Source organism: Hibiscus syriacus, unplaced genomic scaffold (genome assembly GCF_006381635.1).
Source record: "Hibiscus syriacus cultivar Baekdansim isolate YM2019G1 unplaced genomic scaffold, ASM638163v2 tig00111238_pilon, whole genome shotgun sequence".
In the NCBI taxonomy this organism is placed as follows: Eukaryota; Viridiplantae; Streptophyta; class Magnoliopsida; order Malvales; family Malvaceae; genus Hibiscus; species Hibiscus syriacus.
This window is the reverse complement of record NW_024063030.1, coordinates 2,497,110-2,508,634: the sequence shown is the minus strand read 5'-3', so window position 1 is coordinate 2,508,634 and position 11,525 is coordinate 2,497,110. Positions and strand designations below refer to the sequence as shown.

At 37.6% G+C, this 11,525-nt stretch overlaps 2 protein-coding genes across 2 annotated transcripts; one reads left to right on the top strand and one right to left on the bottom strand.

Annotated features, from left to right (window-relative positions):
* Positions 1 to 543: 543 nt before the first annotated feature.
* LOC120156940 lies at positions 544 to 6,762 on the top strand. The gene is made up of 9 exons (XM_039168209.1): positions 544 to 4,006; positions 4,092 to 4,282; positions 4,363 to 4,434; positions 4,518 to 4,670; positions 4,778 to 4,941; positions 5,052 to 5,199; positions 5,957 to 6,079; positions 6,197 to 6,284; positions 6,394 to 6,762. The coding sequence occupies exons 1-9, from the start codon at positions 1,414 to 1,416 to the stop codon at positions 6,576 to 6,578; spliced, it is 3,717 nt and encodes a 1,238-aa protein (XP_039024140.1). The 5' UTR covers positions 544 to 1,413; the 3' UTR covers positions 6,579 to 6,762.
* An 891-nt stretch (positions 6,763 to 7,653) lies between these two features.
* On the bottom strand, positions 7,654 to 10,401 carry LOC120156941 (homeobox protein knotted-1-like LET12). Its single transcript, XM_039168210.1, has 5 exons — positions 9,980 to 10,401; positions 9,043 to 9,163; positions 8,386 to 8,579; positions 8,179 to 8,310; positions 7,654 to 8,078 (listed from the first exon to the last, which is right to left on the bottom strand). The coding sequence occupies exons 1-5, from the start codon at positions 10,289 to 10,291 to the stop codon at positions 7,944 to 7,946; spliced, it is 894 nt and encodes a 297-aa protein (XP_039024141.1). The 5' UTR covers positions 10,292 to 10,401; the 3' UTR covers positions 7,654 to 7,943.
* Between the last annotated feature and the right edge of the window lie 1,124 nt (positions 10,402 to 11,525).

Here is an 11,525-nt window from a genome sequence, read left to right as displayed (position 1 = left end):
TACCGTTAGAAGAATGGGTTAAAGCAAGTGCGGACAAGGTGGTTAAGAGCGGATCGACATGTGGAATTCTCAGATACGACCAAGGTGATGGCCTAGTGTGGATGGCTCGTGGTCAACCCGTAGGACAGTGGATGTACCACCATTCACCTTCGCATGAAGTTGATAGGATGCTAATAGTTTGTAGCTTTTCAAGTTATTGTTATGTATGATCGATTTTCATTTTCATAAAATAGTATGCATTTAATCGAGTCTAAATCTATTATTTTTAAATTAAATTAATAACAACAACATTAATTGAATTAAAATATTTATTTTTCTTCTTTCTTCTCATAGATAGGAAGTTTTCATTTTGATATAATTTATTTTTATTATTGCAATATTAGCTTAATTAACCTCATGTTCAAGTATTGTATAACATATAAATCTCGTTCATTTTTAAAGGATGCGGATTTAACCCAAGTCCATATTATAGAAATTGAAGTCGTCACAATCATTCTGTTTTATCTTTATAAATCAAAATCATCCTACGATTCTCTCTGAGCATTTGCATGAATCCATCCACGTGTCGTCACCCATAATCCCCCTGTTTTCTCCCATTTGTTAACCTTTGCACCTTCGGGAGAAAATAATAACAAATAAAAAATCACTGCCAGCCAATTTCAATCTCATTGGTTTTATCGAGAAAATCAAAACCCCAGGAAAAAAAACCCGGTGAGTATGATTCTCAAAACAACCTAGGCGCCAAAAGATTGGATTTCCTGAGAGAGAAACAGAGGTAGATAGGCAGTTGAGAGACAAAAGGAGAGTTAATGATTCGTCGTAAGCTCCGAAAATGCCCTGGATCAAAGGCGGTTCCGGACCACCGTTGACCCGCTGTCGCTGTCTCGTTTGCCCTCATCTTCTCTCTCTCCCTCTCACCGCTATTAGTCTTCATTTTTAATTTTTTAGCTCCTTTTGTTGCTTTTAGGAAATAGTAGTAATACCCTTTTATGTAAAAGAAGTGTTATTGCTGTTCTCAGAGATCTTATGAAAATTCTAGTATATTGTACGGGAATAAACAAAATCCAGAAACCAAAACCCTAGCTTTATCTCTTTTGCACTTGATTTTAACTAGTCTAAGCTTAGCTGAATCCTGTGTTCTTGATCATGGCATTTGATCCCAACGCTATACCAGAAGATCTGAGACCGTTGAATGTGGCTAGAACTATAACTGAAGAGCCCCGCGTTGCTGCTACTGATAATGTCACTGGTAGAAACATCAAAGGGTTTTTTCCCAACCCATCTCGGGAGCCTGTAAGTCCTGGTACCATGACTGTTTTTTATCCAGCAACCATGACTAATGCTGGTTTTGTAGGTTTAGGGTATGCCAATGCAGTACCCTAGGCACCGGGCGCCCCTGCATTGAGGCCTCTAATGCCAATGCCTGCGCCTATGGCGCTTGGGCGCCCAAGTATGAACCCTGTTGATGGGTTTGGCTATAATCCCAATTTGAGCAATATGGTTGTCGCTAATGCTGTGGATCAAGTTAGTAACGATATGGTGCCTGGGCATGGTTCTAGTCCTAGTCTGGGCAATAGAAGCAGTGGGGATGGAAGTGAACAAGTGAGTAATGATGTTAAGCCAACAGGTTTTGGATCAAGTTCCAATATTGGAAATAGGGGCAGTGGCAGTGGAAATGATCAGTTGAATAATGAATTATTGGGTGGGCTTGCTCATAAACCAAGTTTAGGACTCAGAAGCAATGGCAGCGGGGCTGATCAGGTGAGTGATGAGGGTGGGGCTGATTCGGTGTCAGGAAAAAAGGTTAAGATTTTGTTTAGTTTCGGGGGGAAGATATTGCCTAGACCTAGTGATGGGGTGTTGAGATATGTTGGGGGGCAGACAAGGATTATCAGGCTCAGGAGAGATGTGAGCTTTAATGAGTTTGTGCAAAAGATGGTAGATGCTTATGGGCAACCTGTGGTTATTAAGTGCCAGCTTCCTGATGAGGATCTCGATTCATTGGTATCTATTTCATCCCTGGATGATCTTGACAATATGATGGATGAGTACGACAAAGTGGTTGAAAGGTCTTCAGATGGGTCAGCTAAATTAAGGGTATTTTTGTTTTCGGCTTCGGAGTTTGATCCTTCTGGTATGGTTCAATTTGGGGATTTAATTGACAATGGGCAGAAATATGTTGAGGCAGTGAATAGAATTGTGGAAGGATCGGCTGGTAGCATTATTCAGAAGGAGAGCTTAGCAAGTTTGGCTTCCACACGGAATTCTAATTTTAGTGGGAGTGAGGTTGTTCATACAGTTGGTGTAAGCCAGGGGGATGTTAGTGGGGCTCCATCAACAAGCATGTTGTCACCCAGAGGGAATTCAGCTACTTCTGTTGATACTGGTCCAAAAATAATGGTTGTGGATCCTAATCCGGCTGTTTATGCAGATTATTCTGCTGTTCATTTAGGAATTCCAATGATTAAGTCTGCTCCTCCTCAAACATTGTCTTCTGAACCTGAGGTTGAGTCCACACCTCAACAAGTGAGATATGATATGCCACAACATTATGGATCTACGCATATTGTTTCTGGCCATGATGTTATAAATCGTTCTGATTATGTGCATCTTACACCTCAAATGGGGTACTCAAATCCTACGTTGGTGGGCAACACTGATTCTATATTCGGCCAACAACATTTCTGTGATAATGTTGCCTCTCATCAGTTGATTCCTGCTATGCACAAGACAATGACTCCCTCCACTTCCCATGTTGGTATTAGACCAACTGTAGTTCAGCTACAACAAGCAATTATTCATGAGAAAATTCCAAGGCTAGAAGACTGTTGTATGTGTCAGAAGGCTTTACCTCATGCCCATTCTGATCCTTTGGTGAAGGATGAAAGAAATATCAGTGCAACACCTTTAGTAAATATAAACTCAAATTGTCAAAGTCTGCGTCCAGAAGATGTGCGTCTAGAAGATGGTATGAAGTTTTCATCAGCAAACAAAGTTGTGACTGGAGCATTAGGGGATAACATTGTACAGCGTGCTCACATTGACCATCAAATTGGAAGACTTCAGTCAGATGCACTTGGATTCTCTCAAGGTATTGACATACAAAATGAACTTGAAAAAAATATTAACTCGAGAACTGATAATTCTGAGCATCCTAGGTTTCCATTAAGTCAGGGTTTTATAGCAGGTGAGTTACAATCACAATATGTTTTGCCGTCTCAATACTTGCTTAAACAGGAGGTTCCATATACTGGGGCAATTGGCGTTCATGCTTCAGAGCAGCCAGTGCCTGAAGCCTCAAGAGAATACCATGGCAATATTCATACTATCCCCAAACAAGATAATGTAGACCCAAACCCTCTAATCCCAGTTGATGGGATATTGGAGTCACTAAAGATAATCAGTGAGCAGGGTAATTCATCTGTTTACAAAACCAGAAAAGATGTCTTGGATGAAAGATCTCCACAAGTAGCAGGGAGAGAGGTGCTTTTGGACAGTATCTTTAGCAAACAAATAGACTCTAATGATATGGGTATTTTGGATAATGTAATAACACATTCACAACCAAAAGTTGGAGCGCAAAATTTTGATTCAGTTGAAGTTCAATATGGGAACCCTCCATTTTCCGGTCTTCAATCGGCACATAAATTAGATAATGTCCCGTGGATGCAACAGAAGATTGTTCTGAATGATACAGAAGATACTCCTTTGAATGCCAACACCCAAACTTCTTTTTCAAACTCCGGTAGAGGGGAAGATGTTTTGGATTCTGTGAATTCACTCTTTAGTAATCAAGATCCTTGGAAATTACAGCAATATGCTCACTTTCCTCCTAGACCTAACAAGATTCAAACACAGAGAGAGGGATTAGCTACCATAGACCCTTTTGAAGAGAACGAGTCAGTAATCAGTGGTGAATCTAAAGCCCAACTGCAAGATGAAGTTTACCTGCCATTAAATCATTTGAACAAGGATTTCATTTCAGACCACACACAGTCCACACAAGGTGAGATATTTGATTTCTGTTTGATACTGATGTTGGCATTTCTGCATGGAGTAAATGTTTATGGTCTTTTCCTTCACTGCCAAAGGCTCAGCTGAGGAACTAATAAAGAAAGAACTACAAGCTAATGCTGAGGGAGTCGCTGCTTCTGTTTTCCAGTCATCTACCCCTTCCAATCCTGACATACCAGCAGCAACTGACAAATCTGGTTTTAAAGGCGATCAAGAGACAAATGTTTCAACTAGAAACATTGAAATGCAGCATAAAGCTAAATTTGAGGTGTGCAATCTAAGATCTCTTCATTCAATCTCTACATGCATTCCTTGGACCATCTTTAATGTTTTGTTTTCTTAATTTAGGAAATCAAAACCAAACAACCAGACAGCAAAAAAATTGGTTTTCGAGTTTCAGATGGCATTGGTTGCTTGCAGGTTGAATTTATTGTTTTCATTGTGATGTTTGTGCTTTAATGTTAAACTCTTTTTGCCCTTAAGTTTACCTATATTCTTGTCAGATTATAAAAAACATTGACCTTGAAGAACTTCAAGAGCTTGGTTCTGGGACCTTTGGTACTGTTTATCATGGGAAGTGGCGGGGTACTGATGTTGCAATCAAACGGATCAATGATAGATGTTTTGCAGGGAAACCTTCTGAACAGGAACTGATGGTCTGGCTTTTTATTTCGTCTTTTCATGCTCCTATTTTCTCCATAGTAGCTCGACTATGAAATATCACTCTCTAATAGTTTGTACTGTGCTAAATGCATATGATAAGATTGATGATTTTTGGAACGAGGCAATTAAGCTTGCTGACTTGCATCATCCCAATGTTGTGGCTTTCTATGGTGTTGTTCTCGATGGTCCTGGTGGCTCTGTGGCAACAGTGACAGAATATATGGTGAATGGTTCTTTAAGGACTGCTTTACAAAAGAATGAGAGGTACTAAAAGTTCTAGTTTTGTTTGCTATACTGTATAAGATTCCTAATGTGTGTTTTAATCGAGCATTTATCTGATTATAAATAATTATTGGGCGACTTGCTCTTTCCAGGAATCTTGACAAGCGTAAACAACTTTTGATTGCCATGGATGTGGCTTTTGGAATGGAGTATTTGCATGGAAAGAATATAGTGCACTTTGATTTGAAGAGTGACAATTTACTTGTCAATCTTCGAGACCCCCATCGCCCGATATGCAAGGTTAGTGTTCGGGTCTTAGTTTTGCTTGCAATCCATTCTGGTGCCAGGTCTATGGTGGGAAGCATTTCATTATTTGTTCCAAAGATCCTTAGATGAAATTGACAGTTCTATATATTCACTGAGTACTACTTTGACATATTTGCTTGTTTAGAGTACGTTAAGTTGGCAAGTTTAAAGTTGTATTATATTCTCAAGGAGAGCAATTTTGTGATTGAGTTGCCTGATATGTTAAATGTTCTTAGTATTGTTGTGGGATTGAGGTTTATGCGGGTATATTTGGCTCAAGAGTAGAATTCAGTTCACACGGACAGAGCAAGGTTTTGAATGAATTCCTGAATTCTTCAAGAGTACTCTCTAATAATATGAATAACCGACTGATTTATACTTTAGACGTCGACTGTGATATTTAAAGTTGTTATGGAAATATTAACCTTCAATTGTGCGAAGAGTACGCACATATACATTTCATTTAACCTTGAGTTAACGAGGACCTTGTTTCTCTCAAAGTAAAATTATGGTTTCTGGTATGTTTTTGCTGTTTGATCAACTGTTAAGAGCAGGAGCAAGCTAAGTATGATGCCAAAAATGGGTGATTCATGATTGCACGGTACTTGTGTTTTTTTTCGGCCAATGTACTCTTATTTATCTTAACTTAATACAGGGAGGTTCTCTTGCATTTGCTTAGTGGTTTAAATGATTACTTCAATTTCAATCCCAACTATTCATTCAGTTCTCGTGCTAAGTTTTCCTGTACTAGGTTGGTGATTTGGGCCTATCCAAGGTGAAATGTCAAACTCTGATCGCAGGTGGTGTCCGTGGAACCCTTCCGTGGATGGCACCAGAACTTCTGAATGGCAGCAGCAATCTTGTCTCAGAAAAGGTTTGTGATTGCACATTGTTTAGTTTAGTGCCCGCTACCAGTCCATTTCATACATGCTAACTTCTGTCGCACATGATAATATCACAAGGTTTCTGTTTGGTATTTCCTGTAATTTAGGTGGATGTGTTCTCATTCGGTATTGTTATGTGGGAGCTTCTCACTGGAGAAGAACCATATTCAGACTTACATTATGGGGCTATTATTGGTAATTGCATTATTTATAAATGTATTCGTGAATTCAATTGTTCAAACCATTATATTCCAATGGTTCACACTGTGTCACTGAGCATTTGCCTTGAATTGAATTCGTTCAGGTGGCATTGTAAGTAATACGCTAAGGCCACCGGTTCCAGAATGCTGTGACCCGGAATGGAGATCATTGATGGAGAGATGCTGGTCATCTGAGCCATCAGAGAGACCGAACTTCACCGAGATAGCAAATGAGTTGCGCTCCATTGCAGCAAAAATACAATCAAAGGGACAAAACCCACAAAAATAAGCAGAAAACACTCTGGTTTCAAATATGATTTCGGAGAACCTGCTTAATGTTGACATCTCTTGTTTACTGTGCATTTACAGGCAGTTGGAGTAATAATAGGTGGTCGTAAATGTGCCGCTGCTTGGCGTGAACGTACACAGCAGAGAGAGAGAGAGAGAGAGAGAGGAAGGGAACTAAGTTTATTATTATTTAATTATATTATTTATAGAAGTTGTATTTGCTTGACAGTAGACTTACCGTCTGAATTTTATGTTTATATGTAACTTCTATTCTTGGGTGCCTACATGTCAAACTTTCAACCTAAACAGGGTTGAATTGCTTTTTGGCATTTCTTGCTAATTCATTAATTTATAATTCATTTATATTAATTCTATAATGTTTGCAGGTGGGAACTTGATCAAAGTTTTGATGCATTATTAAATTATAGAGAGTTAAGGGTCATTGTTGCCATGTAGCCAATTTATTAATTTCGTCTCTGCTATTTAGGGTATTTATTGTAACTCTTGAAGTTCTTTGACCATGCACATAGTTCCGCATCTGCGGACTAAGTTAGTAGGTTAAAATATTTTATTAAAATGATTAGAATAAGTTCTAAAAAATATTATTTATTTTAGTAATATTAAGGGATTGAGTTAAATTTTTGAATTTTTTTCTTACCATTGCATTTAGTAAATATGTTAAATATTTATTATTTATTTTTAAATATATGTCATATCATCTTGTAATATTGGTTGATTTGAAAATTATTAGTGTTGATAATACAGAAGAATAACATACTGTTAGTCAAAAAGAACTTCAAGGGTTGGGATAAACACGTTAAACAACTTCGATGGTTAAATTGATGAAAAAATAATAGAGATAAAATTGATAAATTAGATTTACTACATAGGCAACAATGAACCTTAATTATATGATAATTACTTCGCACGTAGAAACATTGCATAGAGATATATATTCAAGAACATAATTTACAATATAACCCATGACATAGAAGCCAATACCGTCCACAGATAAGAAAACATGAGCCCAGAACCGTCCAACAATGCTCATTTCATCATTATGCAGAGGACTTAATATTTTTTTACCGGTCTTATACATGCTCTAAATTAAGGATCTAAAACAACAATTGTTACACACAAATATCAGCATCAGATTAAAGCTGAAAAGCAATGCTAGCCGTTCCCATTGCAACAGCGTCATACTCAACTCCCTCTACTATGAACAGATCGACAGTGGAACATCAAACATGGAGTTATCTATTAAGAGATTCTTTTTTTTTAATTTACACCAAGTGTTCAATACAGGTTCATCCCGTGTACTTCTTCCCAAGTCAAAAGTAGCCAATGGTACTCTTGAATAAGCAGCCTACCTCTTACGTTTGCTCTTTAGAGAGGTAGAGGGGTTACTATGCCAATTCCTTTTTCTCTGGTTTATGAACCAGTTGTTAATTTGCTTTAACTGCAAACCTGTTTCCTGGACTAATTTTGCTTTGTCTTCCTCCTGAAGCAATATTTAAGAGGAAACACTATTGTCATGAAACTGTTGGAAGCAACATATTTTGATCAATCAGAACTGGCAGGGAAAAGCATATCACACTCACAGTTGGGTAAGGCCACTTGGAATGTGACTGCCACCAAGCTTTTAAAAACGATGTGGTGTCGCCTGGTAGCTTTCCGGCTCGTCTCTTACGCAGAATTTCCTCTCTAATGTCCACAATTTTCTCCTTGTAGCCCTAAAATGACCGGAACATGTTTAGCTTTAGTGTTATTTGTTGAGCCATTTTACTATTAATTTCGAAAAGTCATACCTGTTTCAGCTCGTGCTTCAGTTCTTGCGTAACACGCTCCATTAATGATCTCTCGGTCTCGGTTGGGACGAGGGGGCCAAACCCCATGCTGTCAAAGCCATCGAAACTTCCATCAAACAAACTAGTGTCACCATCTACAGCCTCATCTTCGTCATCAGACATGGTTGCACCGGTGCCTTCACCTGGAGAGACACCTGTTCCATGCTTTTTAGTTTAGCTCTAAGTTTTGCCATTGCCACTTCAATCCGCAGTTAATGCAGTCATTTTCCAAAACAATCAAAATAAACAGGGAAGGATTAAGTTCATATTATGACTCATCCATAGACTTATTTTCTGTTCCCATTGAATTAATGTGACAAGATCATAGTAACTAGCATTAGCATTGCTCTGCCATGGTGTCCAGTTTCGGCTCTGAGAGAGAAAGATTGGTTAACAATCTACAACTTATATAATTCTGTAAAAAAAAATAAACACTGTTCAGTTGTTCACTAGTAGAGAACTAGCAAACACAATTGTGTATAAAATTGGCTGAACTCTGTACCAAAAGGAATAACACAAGATATAACTGAAACGAATAACATAACTCCGGTACAATATAACGATGCATCGGCATGCTAATTCTTCCAGGAGCTGTTTGTAGTAGGGAGAGAGATTTACCTGTTAAACTTTGAAGTGATTGCTCAAGATCCCAACAAGCCATAACTGCTTCCATTGCATGAACGCGAACATGTTGTTGCAATTGGTCTTTGAAGAAACCAAGCAATATAACATAATTTGCCTACATCAAAGTACAAGAAAAGGAGAATGCTCAAACAGAAAAGATGCCACACATAATATGTTGATAAAATATAAGAAAGCTTTAGAACATGCAAAAGGGGAATAGACCATCCTATAAACCCTAAAAAATGGAAGGTTCCATTTCCTAAGTATCATGAAGTCCAAAGATTAATCCAATGATCGCTTATGTTGAAGAAACGATAAATGCTCAAACTATGGTCAAGATATATACCACGAACCAAGTAAAAGATTCCCGTTTTTCTGAACAATACAAGGGGAGACATATTACGACAATCAATAGACAAATGATTTCTGGAAAACACTTGAAAAGGTCCGTTATTTAGGATATTGATGACTAGGGCCATTCCTCTTATAGGTAGCACAAAACTCATGATGGTTCACATCACGAAGAATAATCATTTCTACACATATCCTTTTCCTTACCACTGAAACGAGAACCTTTTTCATTTTACATATCTCTTTTAACTGACACGTAAAATACTAATCCTAAGCTAAAACATACTAATACTCCTCTCTCTCTCTTCTATATTTTCTTTCACTGAGTGACCTGGGAAACCAGAAAACAAAAGGGCTAGATTAAATTTAAGTGTTAGCTGATTTTGAGAACCGCCAACGACATCTATCAGCTAAAAGAAATCAACAAAAGAAAAATCAGTATAACCGGTGGATTATAAGTAAACAAAGAGAAAAACCTAAAACCAGTTGGTCAACGATGACCCAAAGGAGAAAGATAGCCCAGAACTGATTAAGAAACACAAAGGACTGAGATCAGGAAACGAGAAGGCAAAAGGATTACCATGACGTGATCGAGTTCTTCCTCAACGGAACCCGCGGCGGCAGCAGCAGCGGCCGAGGAGTACTTAGCCAAAACTTCTTGTGACCTAGCCAACTGAGCATCGATCTGAGCGAGCTGGTCAACAGGCGTGGCAACACGCAGGCAGGCGACGTGAGCTTCCAACAGCTGATCGTACATGGGGTGTCCCATTATCTCGGCCTTACATTTGGCTCTTTCCCAGTGATCGAGTTCGACAGCTGATGGTGGGGGGTTATTTAGAGCAAGGATTTGCATGTCCTTGGTATGGTCGGGGACAAAACCATCGAAAGCCATGTTGTGTTGGTCAGAGGGAACTGGAAAGAGGTTTCGAGGGGACTTGATCTTTAGTGAAGAAGAAGAAGATAAGGGGGAGAGAGAGAAACAAAGGAAGGGTTATGGAGAAGAAATCGAAATAAAATAAGAATAAAGGAAAGCGCGGTTGTTGGAAGATTGTGCAATAAAAAGACAAAGGGAGGGTGGATCCATGATGATGATGATGATGCAGCATGAACAGAAGGGGACAACCATTGACGTTTGAGTTAAAATTTTTATACGGTTTTTTGTTGGTCAATCTGGTTGCCTCTTTTTGTCTCTTCCTTCATCATTTTCACCCCATAATATTTTTTACTCCAAATTCATTAAAAAAGAAATATTACGATCAACTGAACTCAAAAGGTTTGTTATTCTCTTTATAAATTTTGAAGTTAAGTGATTATATTTGTAGATTATATATAAAGATTTTAAATTAAATATTATATTATAAATACTTCAAATTATTCAAAAAAATTGAATTTAGTTAAAAAAATACTAAAAATTTTAGATGTTTATTTTAATAAAAAGATAACTTTAAATATTTACTTTTATCAAAAAAATACTTAATAAAAATATATTTTAAATATTTATTTATTACATAAACCTTGAATATAAGAAATTAAAGATGAGGGTGAAAATGGAAACAACGGCAGAGATGGGGAGGCCCTTACTAATGAGGCAGCAAACTGTATGATGCAGCCATGGCAGTAGAGCCCGCATAACCCCATCTGCCGCTCTTCTCCCCGTACTTTGAACACGTGTCGCCCTCAAACTTCATTGGACCACCTTGGAAAACGGGTTTCGTCCGTACACCTTGCAGGCTAGCCAGGCACCCTGCAAAACAAGAACTACATTACAATTTACAATATATGCATCATTGTATGATAATAATCGAAACTTTATTTTAAGTTTACAAGTAAAATAAAAATACTACTCCATTTAATTTATTTTAACTTTTACTTTTACATTTTAGTTACAAATAAACGTATTAATTATATTTACAAAATTAAATTTAAAAAATATTATTGTCAAAATCTACCCACATAAATTTTTAACTTTGCAAACAAAATTAAAAAGATATTATACTACGGATCCACTACCCTCAAATCCGAATTTTCTTCTAACATTTATTTATTTTATTAATTGTGTCCACCTTAGAATTTTGTTTGTGTTCATCCGTAAAAAAATTTATATGATTAATATTCGTGTGTTCATC

Coding starts and splice junctions, on each gene's coding strand:
- LOC120156940 (XM_039168209.1), top strand. CDS start 1,414: ATGCCAATGCCTGCGCCTATGGCGCTTGGGCGCCCAAGTATGAACCCT. Junction 5,200..5,956: donor CCCATCGCCCGATATGCAAG/GTTAGTGTTCGG, acceptor TTCCTGTACTAG/GTTGGTGATTTGGGCCTATC. Junction 6,285..6,393: donor ACATTATGGGGCTATTATTG/GTAATTGCATTA, acceptor GAATTCGTTCAG/GTGGCATTGTAAGTAATACG.
- LOC120156941 (XM_039168210.1), bottom strand. CDS start 10,291: ATGGCTTTCGATGGTTTTGTCCCCGACCATACCAAGGACATGCAAATC. Junction 9,164..9,979: donor AAGAACTCGATCACGTCATG/GTAATCCTTTTG, acceptor ACTTTGATGTAG/GCAAATTATGTTATATTGCT. Junction 8,079..8,178: donor CCAAGTGGCCTTACCCAACT/GTGAGTGTGATA, acceptor ATATTGCTTCAG/GAGGAAGACAAAGCAAAATT.